Source organism: Salarias fasciatus, chromosome 6 (genome assembly GCF_902148845.1).
Source record: "Salarias fasciatus chromosome 6, fSalaFa1.1, whole genome shotgun sequence".
Taxonomy (NCBI): Eukaryota; Metazoa; Chordata; class Actinopteri; order Blenniiformes; family Blenniidae; genus Salarias; species Salarias fasciatus.
The window spans coordinates 5,854,617-5,877,457 of record NC_043750.1 but is presented as its reverse complement, the minus strand read 5'-3'; the positions used below and the strand labels follow the sequence as shown (position 1 = coordinate 5,877,457).

Genomic DNA, 22,841 nt, shown 5'->3' with positions numbered 1-22,841 from the left:
TTTTTAAAGACTTGGATCCAATTATTCTTTCCTATGTTTGGAATGGGAAGAATGCCAGAATTTTAAAGATGCACTTGCAGAAATCGAAAGCAGAGGGAGGGTTCGGTCTGCCGGTATTTAAACATTATTACTGGACGGCCAATGTCAGGGCGCTGATGTTTTGGCAGCAAGGTACTCTGGACAAACAGACACCCTCAACCCCTTTGTGGCTAAAGATGGAAGCAAATTTGATCAAAAATTCCTCCTTACCGGTATTGTTATTTTTACAAATTTGAAAAGCCAGAGTCCCTCAGGAACCTGTGCTTTACTTTAAAGCACTCCGTTAAAATTTCAAATCAGATAGGGAGCTTTTTGTCCCTTCTTAAAGGCGCTATCTGCGATTTTAATTTAACCAGGACGAGAAAAATGCTTTTTACATCATGTACTACGAAGTCCATGCTACATTTCTGTGAAAAAAAAAATCACACATTGATCAGTGTGTTTTGGATATCTGGCCCCGCAAAGCGCTGCCTGAGGATTTAGCGTGACGACCTCTCTGCTCCACTGGCAGCAGCAGCAGCAGGGGGGGCGGGGCGGGGCGGAGCGAGGTCGTCTTCAGCGCGTGCACAACACCGGTAAACAGACCAGCATGGAAGCCGAAGGAGCAACAGGGAAAATGGCGATACCTCCACTTGCTGTTACAAATTCATTGTTGCAGCTCCTTTCTGCATTGAACATGTAGTGACAAGGTAAAATATGGTTTACCTGAGACGAAGTGGTCATTTATTTTGAACAAGAAAGAGTCGAAGTGGCTTCTGCTGTGTTTCCTCCGGAGGGTTGTGCACGCGTATGGGATGTGCATGTAGCGTCGTGCACGCTGAGTGGGAGCAGAGCGGAGGGGGGAGTGGGAGGGTTTTCTCGATGTGAGGAACCAGTCAGAGAGCTCGGGGGCGGAGCCAACATTTCAAACTGAAGTCAGGGCTCAAAATTGTGCAGAATCACTGATAGCTCCTTTTAATACGTCTGTACAGACGCCTTTATGTTTTAACTAGGAATGTTCGATACCACTTTTTTTCAGACAGATACCAAGTACGAGTACTTCATCTTCAATACTCACCGATACCGATACTCATACCGAAACTTTTGATACATACAATTTTAAATAATGCTATGACATATCATTTTTGAAAAATCACTTTTATTTCTAAAAAAAGGCAGCACAGCCACTATGTTTAAATCCAAAATAATAATCCGAAAAATAGAACAAACAACTTTTTGAGTTTTACACTTTTTTAAATGAAATTAAGGGCAAGAGAAAACAATTTCTCTGAGTTTTAAGCTTTTTGAACTGAAGTACAAGATGGAAACAAACAACTCTCATCACTCCAGTTTAAGCTTCCCTTCATTGGCTTCCTATTAGTTTTAGAATCCAATTTAAAATGTTGCTGCTGGTTTTTAAATCTTTGCACAATTTCGCACCTTCTTATTTAACTGAGCTGATTACGCTGCGTACCCCACAAAGAACCTTGAGGTCCTCCAACCAACTTCTTCTGGACATCCCACGGTCTAATCTAAGAACTAGAGGGGACCGGGCATTTGCTATTGCAGGCCCTGAACTTTGGAATACTCTTCCTATTAATATCAGACATGCTTCCTCTGTTGAGTCTTTTAAATCATTGCTGAAAACCCACTTCTTTTCACTGGCTCTAAATTCAAGTTGATTTTAAAGCTGGTGTCCGGAGTTTCCGTTCGTTTCTAACGTATGTATCATTTTTCAACAGAGCTTAAATGTGTCAGTCTGGTTCATACTACAATATAATATTAGCATAAAGCAATATAAAAATGTATTTATGAGCCCCGCCTTCGTCTCATAGACCCCCATGTTATCCGAAAAAGCGCCGGTCAGCGTCAGCCAATAGACTTCGAGCTTCCGCATTCTCGTGCTGTCAATCAAAGTGTGGAGCAGCCAGAGAGCACGGCCTCTCACCCAGGCAGACTCCGCAGCAGCCGCCCCGCTTACCTCGGATATATCCACTGTCTGCTGAACATCCACCGTAAACAGCTAAACATGGAGGATGCTGTAGGACTCGGAGGCTCTCATTTTCACCCGACAGATAACTCGTGTGCACAATTAAAGGGGCGTGGCTTGGTCGCCCATGAAAGCAGAGGGAGGGCGGAACCTCGAGACATTGGATTAAAAAAAACCCTCTCTCTTTCAAAACTCCGGACACGACCTTTAAGGCTTTTGGTATTGTAATTTTATTGTATTACCAGGTTTTGTTTTAGTTTTGTGTTTAATGTTTATTATAGTTGACCTTTTATTATATAATGGCAGTTTAATAATCATGGAAAGCACTTTGGGGCAGTATGTTTCTGTTTTTAAATGTGCTATGTAAATAAACTTGAACTTGAACTTGAACTCTAAATTATACACTTTTTTAAATGAACGTATTTTAACGTTTTATAGATGAACTAAAGTGCAAGATAAAACCGTTTTCTCTGAGTTTTACACTTTACATTAACTAACATTTTTAAATGTACTCATTTTAATGACTTCAAAATCAGGTCTTCAGTGTAGCTTGATTAAATGAGTGGAGTCTAGTGTGCTCCTGCTTGGTTGGAATGAAACCGTGCCTTTCTGGCACAAGTTTGACACCCCTGGTTTATAGTAACAGAGTGCCGCCCCCCTCTGCTATTTTTCCAAAATGGTGACATTGACTGGAAAGCTAGAGCAGCGCGCGAACATTAAGTTTTGGTTTTTGCTTGGAAAAACAGCAGCAGAAACACTCACCTTGTTGCAGCAAGCCTACAAGGGTGATGCTCTGGGGAAGACTCAGGTCTATGAGTGGTCCGGGCGGTTTAAGAAGGGCCAGATGTCCATTGAGGGTCAGCCCAAATCAGGACGACCCTCCACCTCCCGCACAGCCGAAATTGTCGGGGAAATTCAAGCGGCTGTGATGGCTGATCGACGCCGGGGCATTGGAGAGGTGGCTGATCTGACGGGGGTCTCCTGGAGTTCCTGCCAGAGGATCATAAGCCAGGATTTGGGGCTGCGCCGGGTCTCTGCCAAAATGCTGCCGTTCCTGCTCACACCGGAGCAGAAGGAGACTCGTGTGGACGTGAGCCGGCAGATCAAACAGCAGCGGGAGGACGACGCTGGGCTGTTGTCGAAGGTCATCACCGGGGATGAGACATGGTGCTACGGGTATGATCCAGAGACCAAACAGCAGTCCAGCCAGTGGAAACACCACGGATCCCCTCGGCCAGCGGTTTTCAAATTGTGAGGCGCACCCCCCCTGGGGGGCGCCAGAGGGTTTCAGGGGAGGCGCAGTGCAACAGAGAAGAAAAAAACTGTGTGGGCTTCCGAAGCAGCCGCGCAGTGCGTTCTGTGAGATTCCTCACTAATAATCCTCACTGGATCTAATCCAACCGTTTGACTGTTTGTTCTTACTGTGAAACTGCAATAGGAGCCCAGCATTGATTAGTGAAGATTTTTTCTCCCCCAAGTACCTAATAAATCTTTACTTTTTCTTTTTCTTTTTTGAAAAATAATTCAGGCGTTGTCTTATTTAGAAGAAATGTATTTTCACTTTTGTTTAAAATTTGTATAGAGAAAATTCAGGTAAGGAATACTTACAAAGTTTATCAAACTCAAGTTATGTTTGTCATTTAAGTTTTGAAGACTTCCAAGTGTTTCATACCATCAAGTTTACCCAAGGAATTAATTTTTTTTATTGCCTCCGCCAAGGAGGTTATGTAATCACGTCGGTTTGTTGGTTGGTTGGTTTGTTAGCAACATTACGGACAAAGTTATGGGCAGATTGCAATGAAACTTTGTGGAAAGGTGGGTCTTGAGCTAACCTAGAATCCATTAAATTTTGGTGATGATCCGGATCACTGTCTGGATCCAGGAATTTTTTAAAGGATTCTTTATCATTGAGATATAGGGCAGTCTTTGACATAGTTGGGCAGGCCCGCCGACAGGGGGCACGCCGACAGGGGGCACGCCGCACCGGTCCGTACGCCGCAGTGCTCCGCCCCGGTCACACCCCCGATCACAATGTTGTTTTATTATATATGGTGTTCTTATTGTTGTTGGTGACTGATTTGACCTGTGGTGGAGGTCTGCGCTCTCTGAGTGCGAAATTCTAGTTTCAGTTGTTTTAATGGTAGTATTTTTTTCTAATAACCATCTTAATATTGGTTTTATCGCTCCTCCAAAAGAATAACAGGCAGTTACCCTTACCAGTTCAAATCAGTAACACAGAAACATAACAGGCCAGTTTTAATGAAAGATCACAGTCTTTATATCAATATGGACATTATAAAAATAGCTTGAAAGTATCAGCAAAACTCCTGTTAGTCCTCTCATTCTGTCTGGCAGAGCTCATATAAGCACTGCATTCAGTTTGTAAAGTATCAAACTAGTCCAATTTATTATTTAATTTTCAAAAGCATCAATGTGTTATGTTGTTTTTGTGGCATTTAAGTATACTTTATTATGTTTGTTTTGTTTACAATTTCCTTTTTCTTTTTCCTCTAAAGGCTTCTTTTTATGACTAAAACTGGACTAAAACTCATTTGGTTTTCATCGACTAAACTAGACTAAAACCATGAAGTGTAAAAATGACTAAAATGTGACTAAAACTAAGAAGCATTTCGTCCAAAAGACTGAGACTAAAACTAATCAAAATAGGCTTCCAAAAACAACACTGCTCCCCCATCCGCCATATTCACCGGATCTAGCCCCGTGTGACTTTTTCTTGATCCCCAACTTGAAGAAGGAGCTGAAGGGACAGTGGTTTGCAGACGGAGGGGAGGTGCAAGAAAAAAACGCAGCAGGCCCTTGAAGGCATAATTGCGCACAGGTTTGCTGACACATTTGTGAAGTGGGAAACATGGCTGAAGCGTTGCATTAATGCGAATGGAGATTATTTAGAAGGACAATATGAGATCTGAAAAAAATTATTTTTACTCGTGTTCTGATAAATGCCATTAAAATAGTATACAAATACAGAGCAAAAGAGAATATGCATAATATTAAGGATATAAGCATGCAGTGAAAGAACCAAAGGTATTTCATGAGGTCTTGTCAATGTTTTCCTCTTTCAGGTCCTCTACCACCATCTTGTGGCAACTTGGTGAACAAGTTGACCTCGTTCAAGTTGGAGACAAATGTACTACAGCAAAGATACATTTAGAAACACAGCAAGAACATCAGTTTTCCAGTCAGTTCTCCAGGAACTTGGCATTACTTTTCGAAGCTAAGCAGTTTTTACTTGATTAAAGTCTTCACATGAAGTTTGTGGAACCTTTTTTCACAGTGCTGTACAATGCAGATGGATCTTCCAAAGGTTCCTGGTGGAAGTGTCTGAGAGGAGGAAAATTGAAAAGTCAGATAATTTAAAATAAGCCTTCACATTGAATGTAATCTTTATTTAAATTAGGGATGCACTGATACCAATACCAGAATCATGTATCGGGTCTGATACCACACCAAGTCCTCATACTCTAAATACACATGAGAGCATGAACTCTTGGACTTGGAGATTTTTAAATATTAATGAGAATGACAGAAGCAAGACAACTGTAAATGATGTTGTGCCAAAATATCAAGAGAAGGGACAAAACCAAGTCAGTACAACACCAGCAACCAAATCACCAGAGACAGTTTGACCAGCAGAGTTCGTCTGATGTCAGTTTAATAAGCACTCATGTCGGTGTCCGGAATCTGAAAGTTGCTGAACTTTAGAAGTCATAAGTATGCTCATCCATTAAAAAATTGGCATCGGTGCATCACTTTATGTGCATATATTGTGAGATTTCAGTGTTCCTGGGAGAAACGTTGCCTACTTTGGAGAAGAACTGGCCTGGCGAAAGTTGACAGCAGCATATTCAACATCAGCCTCTTCCTGCTGCGTTTGTCTGCTGGTTCCAGCTGCTGTGGTGTTGGAGTAGATGGGATCCGTCCGTGGTCTCACAAAATGAATGCTGGCATATTGAAGATCCCCCTGCTGCTGCTCCGAGTGAGTGGAGGGGAGCTGCAAAGACAATGAACTCTTCATTATCTTCAAATATATTCAAGAAAACAAACCTTTCCAGAAAACAAATTTTAGTTTTGTCTTTTCGAGGAACAAATGCTTATCAGCACACAGTGGACGATGGAGACTTCTGTTCTAACACCTGAATGTGAGTCGTCAGCTGAATCTCAAGGTGAGATTCACCAAAAACACTGATTATCTACGAGATGTAGTTTTGTTACTCTTAATTCAATGTTTGTATTTAATTGATTCCCAATTATTTAATGAATTGCTGAGTGTTTGCTGAGGTAACAACAACCTCTAACCAGCATTACTGAATCATATGAAACGAATGAAGACTGGTTCCAAACTGAAGCCAGACATTCTCCAGGTATTCATGTTGTGTGACCTTCAAAATAAAGGAATTAGATGAGTTTATGTCTGTCAATCAGTTCATCAACAGATCCCAGGAATGTTTTTTGCCTTCTTCCCTGAGTTGCACCTTCAGCGACAGAGCTCCTGTTCTCACCCTTTCAGTGTTGTCTGGCTCTTCTCCAAGCTGAGACGGTGGTTTAGAGGTTCTCCACTTTCTAATTAGAAGAAGCAAAATGGGAAAATTAACAAGTTGTTCTCCAATTGGTTGGGTAAAACCAGTGATTTTTCTTTCAGCACAGTGAAGCTTTAACACCTACCGTATGAGCAGGAAGGCACAAAGTGGTGCTGCGAGCAGCAAAACAGCAAGGAGGATTCCAACAGCTACTAGCTTTTGTTTCACTGGGAAAACAGTTGAAAATAGAAAATGACATTCAGATATATTCCTGGAAAATTATACAACTAAATGTAACGTCCAGTAGCAGTTGCTACCACCTGAAAGAAAAATCCTATGTTCATGTTCAGCTGCAGCAAACAGAGCAGACCAACGTGAAATCAACAGAAACGCACTTGTCCATGGACCTTCCGGCCATTCCATTTTCATTTTCATTTGGGAATTCCAAAAATGGGAAACAAGCTGACTTCCATTAACCAATTTGATGTTGGAAACTAAAAAACAGGAGACGGCTCACAGTTGCTAAGCTAAGTTAGCAAATAAATTCAAACTGAAAAAAGAGACAACGGTGTTTTATTTAGTGCTTTCAAGAGAACTTATTTCATTGTTGAATGAGCCTCAGGCACATCCTTTGATCATTTCTACATCTGAAATGACTTAAATAGCAAACTGCAATGCACTGCTGTCTATTCTGCCATTTCAAAGAAAGACTGATGTCTTCCAGCTTTTCTGGTCAAAATGAATTTTGGTTGTATTTTAATTTTTTTTTTAAAGCTCGTGTCTGGAGTTTTGAAAGAGAGAGGTTTTCTTTTAATCCAATGTCTCGAGGTTCCGCCCTCCCTCTGCTTTCATGAGCGACCAAGCCACGCCCCTTTAATTGTGCACTCGAATTATCTGTCAGGTGAAAATGAGAGCCTCTGAGTCCTACAGCATCCTCCATGTTTAGCTGTTTACGGTGGATGTTCAGCAGACAGTGGATATATCTGAGGTAAACGGGCCGGCTGCTGCGTTGCTAACTCTCCTCTGTTGGGCGAGCGGCCGTGCTCTCTGGCTGCTCCACACTTTGATTGACAACACGAGAATGCGGAAGCTCGAAATCTATTGGCTGACGCTGACCGGCGCTTTTTCGGATAACATGGGGGTCTATGAGACGAAGGCGGGGCTCATAAATAAATTTTTATATTGCTTTATGCTAATATTATATTATAGTATTGAACCAGACTGACACATTTAAGCTCTGTTGAAAAATGATACATATGTTGGAAACGAATGGAAACTCCGGACACGAGCTTTGAGAAACACATCTATCCAGTTTCCAAATAAGAAACAGTAGACATCAAATGTTTTTTTGTTTTTTGTTTTTTAAACCTGCCCTGTCCAGCATGGAAGCAGCAGAATGGGAGTCTGGCTGCTGTTATATGCCTGACAGATTCACTTTTCCAAGAGGAGATTATAAGTATAAAGCTCCTCTTGTTATTATGCTTTCTTACTTTATTTTATTTATTTTGAGCACTGGCACATGATATAACATGACATGTTTTAAATTATAGTTTCCAAACAAGAAACAGGAGACTCATCCACCGACATCAAATTGGACAAAGGAAGTTGTTTCCTGTTTTTGGATTTCCCAAACCAAAACGAAAATCAAACGGCCAGAAGGTACAAAGACCCATAATGTGATGATTTCTCGGCCCGTTTACACGTTTCAAGTGAGTAAGCTTTCATGTTGCCTTTTTGTTTCAGAATAAAATTGTGACCATGTCGTTTTCATATTGAGCCACTAGTGGGTCTTATATATTTTGTCAAAAAAAATCACACACACAATCAGAGAACAAGACGTGGTAAACAATAACAATGGTAAGCACACAGACAGCCTTATGGATAGCTGATGAAGTTGGATTGCTGTGGCAGTGATTCTCAACTTAGAAAAGTCGAATAAGAATGTCAACTGGGAGTCAAGACACTGTGGAAGTCGCCATTGTTGTTATTATTCATCTTGTCTAAAAGACCTATTTACTGCAGCCGTGGTGCGTGTGTGCAGTTGCACCGCAGCGTTGCTTTTGGCAGCCTATTTTGATTTAGTTTTTGTCTTAGTCTTTTGGACGAAATGCTTATTAGTTTTCGTCACATTTCAGTCATTTCTACACTTGATAGTTTTAGTCTAGTTTTAATCGACGAAAACCAAACGGGCTTTTTTCCAGTTTTAGTCATTAAAAAAAAGGCTTAAACAACACATGAGGGAAAAGACACAATGTAAGCCAAACATGATAAAATACGCTTAAATGGCACAAAACAACAACACACTTTACAACCTCAGTAATGCAGTGAGCTGCTCATATGAGCTCTGCCAGACAGAAAAAGAGGACTAATGGTTTTACTGATACGTTGAAGCTATTTTTATAATGTCCACGGTGATATAAAGGCTGAGATCTTTTTTTTTAAACTGGTCTCTGTTACTGATTTGAAATGGTACGAGTAACTGCCTGTTATTAATTTTAGAGGAACAATAAAACTAATATTAAAGGTGCATTAAGGAGTTTTTCAACTTTAAAAATACTTATTTTCCACCATAAGTATGTTACAAATATTCAATGATGTGAACAATGTGCCCTGACATTTTCACTGCAAGTACCGCTAACAGCGCTAAATTGTCACTTGAAAGTTGCAGTGTCAGTCCGGCACCAGAATTTTTGGGGGAAGAATTTGAGATGATGTGACGTAATGCACGCTCCCGCTGGCCTTATTTGCTTAGGTTTCGTTTTGTCCGCCATTACTCCGCCAGATGCTTAGCGAGCAGCAACTGAGCAGGATCTTCCAGAAAGTAAGAAAAGACTGGCTTCTAGCACTGCCACAGCTCCACACAGACTCCACCAGGCAAAAGACACTTAAATTTTACTCGAGCGCTACTAAAAGAGCGAGGAAGGAGTTCCCGCTAGGGGTGAGCCAAATACTTGTTTTAAACGAGTACTCGTTACGGATAATGCATTTTTTCCGAATCCTAGTACAGCCCGAGCATTGTCTGTCATTATTCGTCCTCGTGCTGATGGGAGACCCTCATTGGTCCTTCATTCTGCTCCGTGCTCCACCGAGACGACAGGATCCTTGTGAGAGAAGCCAATCGGAGCTGATAAATTAAAATTCAGTATTTAATTTCTTTGTAGCGTGCATTGTGCCTGAGGAAAACCTTTTAAAGTTGAAACGTCGTGGGAATGTGCACGATCGTTTTTTTTTTTGTTTTTTTTTAGGGGGGCTGTTTAAGTTTCGTTTTCACTTGCGTCCCCCCCCCCCCTTTATTTCTCTTCTGTTTCATAATAATTTGGGCTTGTGCTCCACCGGGAGGCTGGGATCTGTGGGAGAGAGATGATAACTGGACCGAGGTCCACTATGATCGGCGCTGCAGCCGCGGACAGGACCAGGCAGCTCAGCAGGGGCGGATGAGAGATTTTCCGGGACACCGGGGAGATTCCGGTGGGGATCGTGGGGGAGGCAGTCCCAAACCAAGAAGGCCTGTTCCTTTCCTTGGACTCCGGCTGGAGTCCAAACAATAATTATAGAGAAGCTGTTATGTAAATTTATTCATACACTTAAAAATAGGAATGTTCTTTCGCAATAAAAATACTTGTTCTGTAAATAGTTCCTTTATTCTTGTGACGAAAAATATTCAAATCTTTATTCTGAGGCTGTTGTGTGAATAAATAATTATTTATATAACTTTAAAAATGTTCATGTTCTGACTAAAAAAAAAACTTTATTGTATGATTGAGACTGTTCTGTAAATAGTTTTCAAATAAACAATAAATATAGCAACTTCTGAGCAATCCATATCAATTTCAGACTTAAAATAATGCACCAATTTCTGCCCCCACCTGATTTCTGGTTAAACCACGCCCACTTCCGGTTTAGGCCACGCCCCCTCCGAGTACAGATACGGATACAGATAATTTGGATGGGTAAACAGATACAGATAGTGGTGTACTCGCTCATCCCTAATGGACGCGAGCCACAGACACGAGTGTTTCACTAAGCTGCAGTTACGCCCAAGGCCTGCAGGGGCTGTTGTTTTGCATAAAACGTGCAAACTCCTTAATGCACCTTTAAGACAGTTATTAGGAAAATATTACAATTAAAACAACTGAAATAAACAAAATTAATTCCTCGGGTATACTTGAATGCTATGAAACACTTGGAAGTCTTAAAAACTGAAATGACAAGCATAACTTTAGTTTGATATACTTTGTAAGTATTCCGTTCCTGAATTTTCTCTATACAAATTTTAAGCCATGCTTTCTGTTGTGCCGGTGCATGCCAAAGCAGGTCTGCTGATGGGCGCGGTCAAACAAGAACAGGAAGCAGCTCGTGAATTGGTGATATTTTCAGAGTAAAGCACACCGGGTGTGTGTACAAGCTGGGGGAGTCGCATTTGTTTTAATTTATTTTGATAGTCGAAATACTGACATTTTCAAATTTCCGTCTTTAAACAGATATTTTTAGTTCGTCACGTCTCGTTTTAGTCACGGAAAAAAGAAGCATTGACGAAATATTTGCGTTGTCGTCATCATTAACAAAAACAACACTGTTGCACCATTTTAGAAAATTTGTGTTTTGTTCTTGAGTTTGCACAAAGTGGAAGATGGAATGTTTTCATGAAGTACCACCATCTCACTATTTCCATTGTCATGCATTTTCACTTGTAATGTAAACTGGTCTTTGAATGAATATTGAAAGATTTTCAGTCAACTTTTGTGTTGAACCTCACCTAAATCTCTGACAACAGATCTTTCTCTCCTTGCTGTCCATTGACAGCAAATTGACATTTTCTCTGTTTTTAGTTTCAGAAATGTTTGGCTGTAACCCATTACACCACATCATTTCTACTTAATAACGTTAAGTGTTTCAATATTAGTTGTTCATTTGTGTCCCTGAGAAAAACTCACCTGGCTCAATGACCAGATGTAAGGTGGAGTTAAGACGTCCTCTTCTGTTCTGAGCTTCACAGTAATACATCCCACTGTGTTCACTTCTGCTATCAGTGATGGTGAACGTCTGTCCAGATGCTTCTGGTGTGTCTTCACCCTCCCTGTACCAGCTGTAGCTAGCTGCTGGGTTAGCATCACTGCTGCAGGTCAGATTCACTGAATGCCCCTCGATGATCAGACCAGACGGACTCACTGACACTGAGAGAAGCTTAGGAGCATCTGGAAAGCAGCAGTACACGTCATTTAAAAGGGCTTTGGTGGTTGGAAAATGTAAGCAAATCTTATCATGAGCATGCATGAATTGAAATGTAGAAATTATTTTTCCACATCAACTCTCACTGTTTCTGTTGTGAATTGTTCAATCTCCTGATGTTCTAAAAAAACATAACTTCATTCTTATTTGACAGGGAAATTGCAGAGATTATTTGAACTGACAATGAATAAAGAGACATAGCAGTTTGCTGAAATGTGATAGTTTTTGCTTTTAACGCATATTACAGAAACTATTTCTATCAAACTTTCCAACATCTTTTAAACAACCCAATCCAGACACCCTGGATCTGAGGAGTGTTTCTAACTCACACTGGACATCTAAGTATTGTAGCGTAGAGTTGGTCTGTCCATGGTGGTTCTTGGACTGGCAGTAGTAGTTTCCTCTGTCTTTATAGCTGATGGAGGTGAAGTGAAGAAGGCCGTTCTGTTCCTCTGACAGAGTTTGGTTCCCCCTGTACCAGCTGTAGCTAGCTGCTGGGTTAGCATCACTGCTGCAGGTCAGAGTCACTGAGCTTCCCTCCACGATCTCACCAGACGGACTCACCGACACCGAGGGAGGTTTAGGAGCATCTGGAAAAAATGGAAAAAGCTTCAACATTTGGAGATTATTACAATGATTATATCTGCAAAATCTGAACCGGTCAATCATGATCCACCTCCTTCACAGCTTATGATCACTCACATTTCACATCAATCCATGTTCCTTTTGATTTGCTCCACATCAGCTCATATTCAGCCATACAGGAATACTGTCCAGATTCAGAGGACTGGATGGACTGAAAGACGAGCTGCACACCACCCTGAATGAATTGCTGTGCCTTGTACCAGCTGTAGCTAGCTGCTGGGTTAGCATCACTGCTGCAGGTCAGAGTCACTGAGCTTCCCTCCACGATCTCACCAGACGGACTCATCGACACTGAGGGAGGTTTGGGAGCATCTGGAGGAGACATAAAGATTAAAGATGCTGTGATTTCTTCTTCACTCTCTCAATACTGATCTTCCACTGATGTTTAGTTATTATGATAAAATGTGAACTTACACACTGTAGGAGAAGGGAAACGTTCATGTTGTTGTATGGCACAGTGATAGCTGTCTGGAAAACTGAAGGGTTGCAGGAGAACATAGTTTTTCTTTTTCTCTGCAAACTTCTCTCCATTCTTGAACCAGATGTATGAAGGACGATCAGACAGCTGACAGCTGGTCTGACATGTTAGTTCAATCCACTTCAGATTGTCTGGATGGAAAATTGATTTCCTCACACGTATCTGGAGTTGTGGGTCTGTGAGTCAGAAGCAGGAATGTGACATTGTCTCTATAATCACTGGAATAATTTGTGAACATTTGAAGTTTTTTGACTGATTTGTAAAAACTTTACCTGAGACAGACAGTTTGACTCCTGGTGAACCAGTAAATTTTCCTCTTCGATGGTTTGTGATGAACCTGAACTTGTACTCAGCTGAGTCTGTCTCTGTCAGGTTACTAATAATCAGAGTGCAGTTCTTTTCACCGCCTCCATACCTGACACGACTTGAATATTTCCAGTCATTTTTCTGATCCGGTGAAAAACCATTATGCTTCTCTCTGAACCAGAAGGTCCGATCGACTCTGGTTTCATGGTTCTCTATCCTGGTTGGGTATCTGTAAGAGCAGCTTATTTCCACTGTGGATCCTTTCAAAGCACAGATCTCAGTTTCAGGATAATTCAAATCCCAGTGATCATTCACCTCTGTAATAAAGAACACATTAGAAAACATCGTCAGGAAAGGATACATTTAAACAGTTGAACAGCACATTTCCTAAAAAGCTCCAGCAGTTCTCTGTTCAGTGATGAGATGTAAACCATGACTGAGTTTTAGCAATGGTGAGAAGACATCACAAGAAACTGAAATCATATAACAGGGATATTTTTTTCTAAATCAAATTTAAGAGCAGTTAAAATATCATTATCAATGTCTTTTCTTCTCATTAACAATGAACATCAAACAGTAACACGTTCAGTTGAACTCAGAGGAAAAGCAGTTCCTTTCAGCAAAAAACCAAGAAGATTTTTTGTGTCCCTCCAAATGAACTCAGCAATGTGCTTCTATTTATCTATTTATCATTTTATGCTGGAAGCAAATTACAAAAAGGAGACATACAACTGCATACAAAGTATTGTAGACAGTAAATCCTTTTCATGATGCATCACAATGGCTTTAAAGTGAGGGGATGTTTTCCACACGAGGGGCGAAAGGAACTTTTACTTTTTTTTTTTTTTTAATGAAAGCACACAGGCACTTTGCTTTATTACTTGAAAAGTAGGGAATGAAAGAACCTGGTCATTTTCAACAAAACTGATTCAAGCTCAAAACTTCCCAATCAAACAGAAATGGAAAAAACAAAACAAAACAAACGTCAATTTTAACATGTAACCAGCGGCATTTTTTGAGCCATGAGCTGATCATCAATACTTCTCCTTCTGTGACACACATTCAGTTGCTCAATAAATGGCTTCAACTTTTCAGTTAAGAAAAAATCTGGATGAACTTACTCACTGAAGGAGAACGATGCTTCTGGCCTGTCAGACCACAGGAAACACTGGCTGCAGGATCCCATTGATAGAAAAAGGTTTTTGAAGTTTGTCCTGGAATAATTTGGTGATTCTTCATCCAGCTGTAGGAGAAACTATCAGGTAGTGGACAGCTGCTGTCACACTGGAGTTCTGCTGAGTTATAACTTCCAGAGATGTTTGAACTGCTCACCTTCACCTGGAGACCTGGGTGAGCACATCAGCAGCAGGAATGTTGAATTCAGCTTTTCACAGACACACAAATTCAAATTCACCATTCAAAAACCTTTTTGTATTGAATAACACAAGTATGGAGTGAAAATGTTACCTGTAACAGTCAGAGTGACCGGTTGTCCACTATATTTGCCTGTTTCTTGGTTGGTTGTGAACCTGAACCTGTACTTGGCTGAGTCGCTCTCTCTCAGGTCTTTAATTCTCAAGAGGCAGTTGTTGTTTTCACACTCGTACTCCACACGACCTGAATACTCCGGGTCTGATCTCAGATCCACAACGATCCATTCACTCTGTTTTCTGAACCAGAATCTTTCCTTGACAGTAACATTGTTGTCGTGTACTTGTGGAGGGTATCTGTAGCTGCAGCTCATTTCCACTGTGGATCCGATCACAGCACAGATCTCTGTCTGTCTGCATTTTACATCCCAGCCATGTTGACACTGCACCACTGTAACACAGAGCACATGACAGCCACCGTCAACACAGAACACAACTCCACCTTTCAATGCCTTTCTTTTACAGAGTCGATCTGCATTAAACTATCAGAGGGATGAGAAACCATCATGAAGGAGAACTGAGGGATGTTCTTTGAACTCTCCACACAGATGCGCTCTGTCTGATGGAGGAAGGAGGAGCTGACATCTTTTGCACTACAGCATCTCTTTTTTTTTTTTTTGATCTCATCATGCATTTTTTGGGGGCGCTGTTCTCAGAAATACGGTTTGGGGTTTAAAGACTTCCTCTTTTTTTCAGGCAGGACTGGTTTTGACCATGGTCGAGCGCTGAGTCTCAGTTTTTAAGTGTGAGAAGCCTCTTTGGTGGAAAGAAGACAAACTTGACTCGATCAGGTTTTCCAAAAATTGGTTTGTGTTTCACAAGAACACAAAATCATATCAATCGGGGAAATAAAATATGGGGTAATCATAAAACTGAGGAGTGTTCGCACCCATCAGTCTATTGTTGTGTACTTCAGACCTCAAAAATGCAAAGAAAAAAAAAAAGTAGCCACAAATTGGTGGAGATCAAGAGCTCTTCCACAACGAGCACAAATCACTGAATTAATGATTTAATTATGTAAAGATTTGTGATGCTACTGACCAATTGCCAAACGAACATTTATTAAAACATATCAGCGATTTTCCACAAATGATCTGTTGGAGCTTTGACAATAAAATCATCACATTTACAAGCCTCATGGTTTACGTAAGAAACAAACTGTGCAAAACACTGAAAGGGCAGACGAAAAAGACTCAAAGCATATCAACAATTTTGAGCATGAGAACAAAGCGTAACTTACAAGTCGACCGTATGTCCATCTCCGTCATTTTACATGTTCACGTCTTTAACATGGTGATGTGAGATTTATCCAGTAGCTTAATACCATTTCTGTTTCAATCTTAATATCTAACAAGTAGAAGTTTCCACCACACAGTCTGTACCGTACCTGTCACTGAGAGAAGAAGAGTCAGGAATCCACAGACTGCTGCCGTCAAACCCATCGCTGGTCTCCTCATGTTTCTGTGAGTCCGTCAGAGATGTTTGCAGATGAATAGTGTTGGTTTGGAGACAGTGACGCAAAAAATACTGGAAACTACAACAGAAAAGGAAGTCGTCTTGATGGCAGCAACTCTGCATGTATGAGGAAGAATGTAAGTGCCACGTGTCCTTCCTCATTTAATTCATTTGTATTCATGGTCAGATACAGAATGACAATCTTAACACATATTTTAAATATGAAGGAGATCATGTTAAAGACTTATCAGTAAACTAACCTTTGTCATGCACGTCTTAATTTGAAGAAAAAGTTCCTTCAACTTCATTTCTTTCAAATGGAGAGCTGCTCATTGTCAATGACAAAACAATATGTCACCAAAACCTCACAGGCAGGTTTCCAGAGTTTCAGTCACATTAAAGATACACAAAATCACTCATAGAATAAATATATTTTATTTAAACACATCTCCTTCCTGCTCTTCCTCACATGCTTGGACTGCTGAGTTTGAGGTGGGAGTCTGAGGAGAGCCATCCGGGTCTCAACGGCCTCCTGCCGGACGCGGATGCTGGCAGAGAGTTCTCGTACTGCTGGAAGACTGTTCGTATGTGGTGTGCGTAGAACCACAGATAAATGCCGCAGTTGCACAGAGCTGGTGGAGGGATGTCGTACGTGAAGCAGAGACGGCGTTCTGTTCTGCTGCAATTCGGTGTGATCTCACTGATATCTTGCATCGTCGCAGACAGTGGGAGGAATGAAAAGAAAAAGAAGAAATAATGATATGTCGGATGCAGTTCTATGTGGACTGCCCCGCACGGCTGCGTATGCATTACTCAGTGCAAAAAGCAGGTGAATCATGATTTCTACCTGTGATTTTGAGCAGGATGGCATCTGGACTGCAGCGTGATTTAAAAAGTTGTTATTTCAGACCATCAAAGAACCTATCCTGCCGTCATATCTACTGATTGACAATGAGGAGGAATAAATGACACAAGGAGGATTGATTGATTGCAGATTGCAAATGTTGGAGATTGGTCACTGGTCAGTCCAACCCCGCACCTGCCAGTCTGCAATAAAACATGAAACATGTTTCATATTTTGAAAGAAACGTTTTGGACAGTCTCAGAAAGCTTCTTACTGTGTCGCATTATTTTTGCATCATTTCAAAACGCATTTCATAAAGCATGAACCAGTCAGTTTGCCTTCTCAGTTCGTTGTGAACGGGAGGACCTCACACCAGCACAATGACACCATCAGAACATTGAAAAGAAACTGCAGGAGAGCTGAGAGGAGACGGAGGAAATCTAAATTTACAGTTCACTATGAGATTTTACAACAACAACTCAAAATTTATAATAACTCAGTCAAACAGGCAACTTCCCATTTCTTCAAACTTATCTAAGTCTGTAGAAACTACTCTGGTTCCTCTTCTCCATCTTTAACACTTTGACAGGCACTAATTTTAATCGAGCATTTAAGGCTCCAACAGACGCTCTCTGTGAGAGCTTTGCAGACCACTTCAGAACTAAAATCATGAACATCAGGTTCAGTCTTTTACCTCAACAGGTTTTATCAGTGAAGACAGCTGAACCGTTGTCCATGTCTGAGGAAACACTGGACAGTTTTGACTTGGTTGATGAAGCACTCTTGGTCGAGTTTTCTCCCAAATAAAACCAACAACCTTCCTTTATGATCCCATTCCCACACCACTTTTAAAATCATTTCAGGGATTCTTTGAGTAACAGTTTTTAAATTTCATGAATTGCTCTCTTCAGACGGATGTCTTCCCCACTGCCTTTAAAACACGGTGGTGAAGCAGAAAAAGCGCAATTTGAATCCTAATGTTCTTAATAACGACAGACCTGTATCCAAATTACCGTATTGGCCCGAATATCAGACAATATTTTTTTTCCAGAAATTGTATTCTCAAAAACAGGGTCGTACTATAATCGAGGACTGGATTGTCATTACACATCCGTGCCGCTAGATAGAGCCAAAGCACCGGTGACCACGAAGCGAATGGAGCGTCTGATACCCCTTTCCCACTGGCCAAAAAACCTGTTTAAACCTGCTTATAATCGGCTCCTTGTGGCAGTGGGAAAGTGTTTAAACTGGATTCCGACCCGGGTCGGTCAACCCTGCAACCGACCTGGGTTTTAATCAGCTTAGCTTCGATCGGCTTTTAGTTAGAAAGCCAGACCCGAGTCGACGCGGTAATTTACGTGATGACATCGACGTAGCATGCCTACGTTCGCGCGCTTGTTGTTGTTTGTAGACACAGTGAGACCCAGCATTGGCAAGATAGCGAGACCAGAGAGCTCCTCTTGATCTGTGGGGAAGAGGAGATCCATCTCCAGGTAACGGGGACTGAGCTCTGTGCATTGTTTACTTTTGCTTTGCTGTGTCGCGTTGATGATGTCATCAACGTGGGACATCATCAGCGCGGGAAAACTCAGCCTGCAGGCGATTAAACCCGGGTCTGCAGGCAGTGCTTATTGTTGCTTATTTTGAGAAAGAGAATGACTGTGTCCGAATGTCCACACTATGCCTTCACCTCAATCACTATATAGTAGGAGTGTAACGGAACACAAAAGCCACGGTGCGGTACACACCTCGGTGTGAGGGTCACGGTTCAGTATGTTTTTCGGTACAGTGGGGAAAAAGAAACAAAAGCTCACATATCAGTGTTTCCTGCAGGATAAAAGTTTGGCCAGGGGTGGAACGTGTCGGGGGGAAAGACGAGCGTTGCCGAGAGTTGCCGAAGGGGGGGCCGGGGGCGGGGGTCGTTTGTTCATGTTTGGATCTGTTTGTTGTTCTTCTTCTGTGGTAATGGTGGTCGCTGGCAGCTTTTCAGCTCATTACCGCCACCTAAGGTTGTAATCAGGACTCGCTTTTTTTTTTTTTTTTTTTTTAACTCACTTGTGTATTCGTCGTGTTATTGTGTGTACTGACCCGTGACCCCCGACCAGTGACCCCCGTATCGTGACGGTACGGGACGAATACAAATACCGTTACACTCCTACTATATCGGGCGCTTATATAAGTCTACATAGTGGACTTTATAGTGCCCTGAATCCGTTGATGATTCGGACACGCAGCTCCCTACTTTTTCCCTCAGCGCTGATCACGTGACCCCCCGGCCGGTACCATGGTAACCAGACGCTTTGTAATATTTTATTTAAATGTTTCCTTGTTCTGCATTTTACTTTCCTTGTCATCTTTCTAGTCATTGAAGAATAAATAAAAATAAATTATTAAATTATTCCCGGCTCGCACTGCTGATCTTCCGCTTTTTTGCTGGAGATTCGCAAGGCATGATGGGTAAGATTGAGCCGTCTAGGGACCATCGATGCTACTATTTTTCAAGATGCATTGTGGGAAGTTTGTAGTGCCCTTCAAATGGCATCTTCACTGTGTAGTGCCCTCTATAGGACATCCGGACGCAGCCAATATATTTCTTATTTAATGCTGCAGCAATATTTTTTGATCTTAGAGCACATGAAATGTTACCTCTGTTGTGAGTTTTAGAGTTTAGAATATTTATACAATAAAGAGTTGTTTTATGAGTAACCTTATATTATCATTATTAATAATTAGTAATTATTAATTAATAATTATAATAATACATTTTATTTACAACACAGTTTACACTTGATTCCAAGTCTCAAAGTGCTGCAGACAAAATAATTAGATAAAATACATCAGTCAAGAAAAAAATACAAAGATAAAAATATCACTGCCTAGCAGTAGGCTTTTCTAAAAAGATGGATTTTGAGGTCTTTCTTAAAAGCTTCCACCGTCTGTGGGGCCCTGAGGTGTTCTGGAAGAGCGTTCCACAGACAGGAAGCGGCGGCCTCAAAGGCTCGGTCCCCCATGGTGTTGAGCCGTGTCCTGGGCGGGGGCAGACGGTGTTGTTGGCCTGTCCGGGTCCTGGTGGAGGTGTGTGGTGTGAGCAGGTCTGTGAGATAAGTGGGGGCATCACCATGGAGACGGTGGAGACTGTTATTGTCTTCATCATATTGTGACGCTGGAGTGGCAACTTCAAGCGGAAATGATGAGCTGTCCTGAGAGTTCAACCCACCAAAGCTTTACTGTTAATACAACCAAGCAACGGCCCGCACCTCCCCCTGCCGGCACGCAGGCCAGGCGTCTCCCCGGCCGACCCCTCTAACACCCGGTCCGACAGGACGAAAGCTAAACTTAACATAAAAAGACGGGAAAACGTGGCAACAGCACACAACACACACCAAACATGACTGTAACAGAAAGGAACACAAATAAACACGCATAAACACAAACATGGCCAGAAACGGCCCCAACAGTCCCCCTTCCCACAATGCCTTGCGGCCCAGAACACAGTCAATGTGGGCAGCGACCCCCAGCGGCCCCCACGGCTGCTGCAATATTTCTATTTTCACCAAATGATATTTGAAAAATTACATCAATTTCTCTGTTTTCCAAATGTTTTCCAGAGGAAGCTCAGTCCGCTGTTAGAGCGACTTGAAACGCCATAAAGTTGCACAGGACAGTGCTTAGTAGAACCACCCACCACACGCATCTGAGTTTGTTTAAAGTGTGTTGTTCTTGTTTTTATATAAATGAAAACAATTGAAATTACAACAAAAATGCAAAATCAGCAATGAGCAAAAGTTGTTATTCTGCACAGAAAATACATTACTTACACTTGTATGACATTAAAAAGCATTTTTTTTTTAAATCTGAAAACTTTTATTTACAAAATAATAAATGATTCCATATTGTGTGTGTATGTGTGGTGTGTTTGTGTTTAAATTGTGTATGGCAGGTAAATTAGGGATGTCATGTACAATATTTGTACAATATTTATCACTGAACTCAACATTTGTCATGTATCAACTGAAAACATTGTTCAGCTTCAGTATTGTGAGAGTTGTGTTGGTGAGTGCAAACATCAACACACCAGGCTACATCATGGAATTACTGACTGTGACGACTTCATTGGAAAAAAATGGGAAAAAGAGATGTTTATAAGGAACATCTGTTTACTGTCAAAAACTTCATGAGAACAAGTCAAACATCAAATTAAGAGTTTCAAAGTCACACTAATCAGTGCCTTGCTCATGCGCTGTTAAAACTGCTCATGTTCAGTTGGAGAAGTCATCTGTGTGTTCCAGAGCAGATAACATCTGTGAAACCAGTTCACCTGAGAACCCTACAACACACACAACAAATGTCTTGGTTTTTCAACAGCATTATTCACTTTGAGTGGAGCGTTCTCTCTGAATCCAGGAGCTCAAACCTGAATGACTTTCACTGAAGGTCTTCCTGCTCCTCTGGACCGTCTGGATTCAAGTCTGCAGTGTTCTCATAACCAGGATGAGAGTCCAGCTGATGAGGGAAGATGACACAGTGACTTTTAATAAAACTCATTTATCAGACTAACTAATGCGTCAGCAGTGACAACATTCCAGATCGAGGTAAATTATTTCTTTTTGCTTTGATTTAAATTCAAGAATTTTTACTTTCCCCATATTTGTCCAGCACATTGGGATGGTTTTTTTTTTTTTATTTTTTTTCAAATCTCCAGGATGTCTCACCTCGATCGCCTCCATGCATTCATGAGTTTCAGTTGGTGAGCTGCCAGATTTCTTCTTTCTGGATTGAAAAACAACATCTACTTCCACATTCTGTTCATTTCAATTTGTGACTTTAAAACAAAAGAACTCCGTAAGAAAATTAAAAAAAAACAACTAATTGACGTGACTGAGGTTGAACTGTTTTACTTGATCCAAAGACCCAGGACGGGTAGAAGAATCAGCATCAGAACCACCAGAACCAGACGGATGATATGCTTTGCTTGAAAAAAAAAAAAAAAAAAAAAGGATTTCAGTCTCACCAGTTGGAATAGATCAAGGATCCAGTCTACCACGTCATTCTGTTTTGAGGATTATCAGACTCTGATTCACATTGACAAAGGACATGAATGTCTCACTACTGTCTTTACAACAGTGACCCATCATCTATAATGTCACTTTAATAATTTATCAATCTGATGAAAGTTGGAGGTTTGTCTTCCTCCACTGTTCTGAGCCTCGCAGGAATAATTTCCACTGTGTTCATTCCTCAAGTTCATGATAGTGAAAATTTGTCCAGATGCTTTTCGTGCATCTATATCATTCTATTTTCTGTCTTTGGTTCAAAAATCTTTGGCTTTAACTCATTAGCCCATATAAAGGCACTCCTACTTCATAATGTGACGGGTTTCAATATCAGTTGTTTATTTTTGTCCCTAAAAAAAAAAAAAAAACTCACCTGGCTCAATGACCAGATGTAAGGTGGAGTTAAGACGTCCTCTTCTGTTCTGAGCTTCACAGTAATACATCCCACTGTGTTCGGTTCTGCTATCAGTGATGGTGAACGTCTGTCCAGATGCTTCTGGTGTGTCTTCACCCTCCCTGTACCAGCTGTAGCTAGCTGCTGGGTTAGCATCACTGCTGCAGGTCAGAGTCACTGAATGTCCCTCGATGATCCGACCAGACGGACTCACTGACACTGAGAGAAGCTTTGGAGCATCTGGAAATATGGATATTTGGAGATTATCATTAATATTTCTGCAAAATCTGAACCGGTCAATCATGATCCACCTCCTTCACAGCTTATGATCACTCACGTTCCACATCAATCCATGTTCCTTCAGATTTGCTCCACATCAGCTCATATTCAGCCATACAGGAATACTGTCCAGATTCAGAGGACTGGATGGACTGAAAGACGAGCTGCACACCACCCTGAA

General features: G+C 41.3%; 2 protein-coding genes across 2 annotated transcripts in view; both read right to left on the bottom strand.

Annotated features, from left to right (window-relative positions):
* Positions 1–5,137: 5,137 nt before the first annotated feature.
* On the bottom strand, positions 5,138–22,795 carry LOC115389542 (B-cell receptor CD22-like). Its single transcript, XM_030092950.1, has 7 exons — positions 22,719–22,795; positions 12,105–12,365; positions 11,481–11,741; positions 6,692–6,773; positions 6,529–6,589; positions 5,833–6,020; positions 5,138–5,350 (listed from the first exon to the last, which is right to left on the bottom strand). Exons 1-7 carry the CDS (start codon positions 22,774–22,776, stop codon positions 5,272–5,274), a joined length of 990 nt encoding a protein of 329 aa, XP_029948810.1. The 5' UTR covers positions 22,777–22,795; the 3' UTR covers positions 5,138–5,271.
* Positions 20,719–22,841, bottom strand: part of LOC115389539 (sialoadhesin-like) — a 47,450-nt gene continuing 45,327 nt past the window's right edge. The window contains exon 12 of the mRNA XM_030092946.1: positions 20,719–21,260. The gene's annotated coding sequence lies outside the window, so the exon portion shown is untranslated. The remainder of the gene's footprint in view (positions 21,261–22,841) is intronic.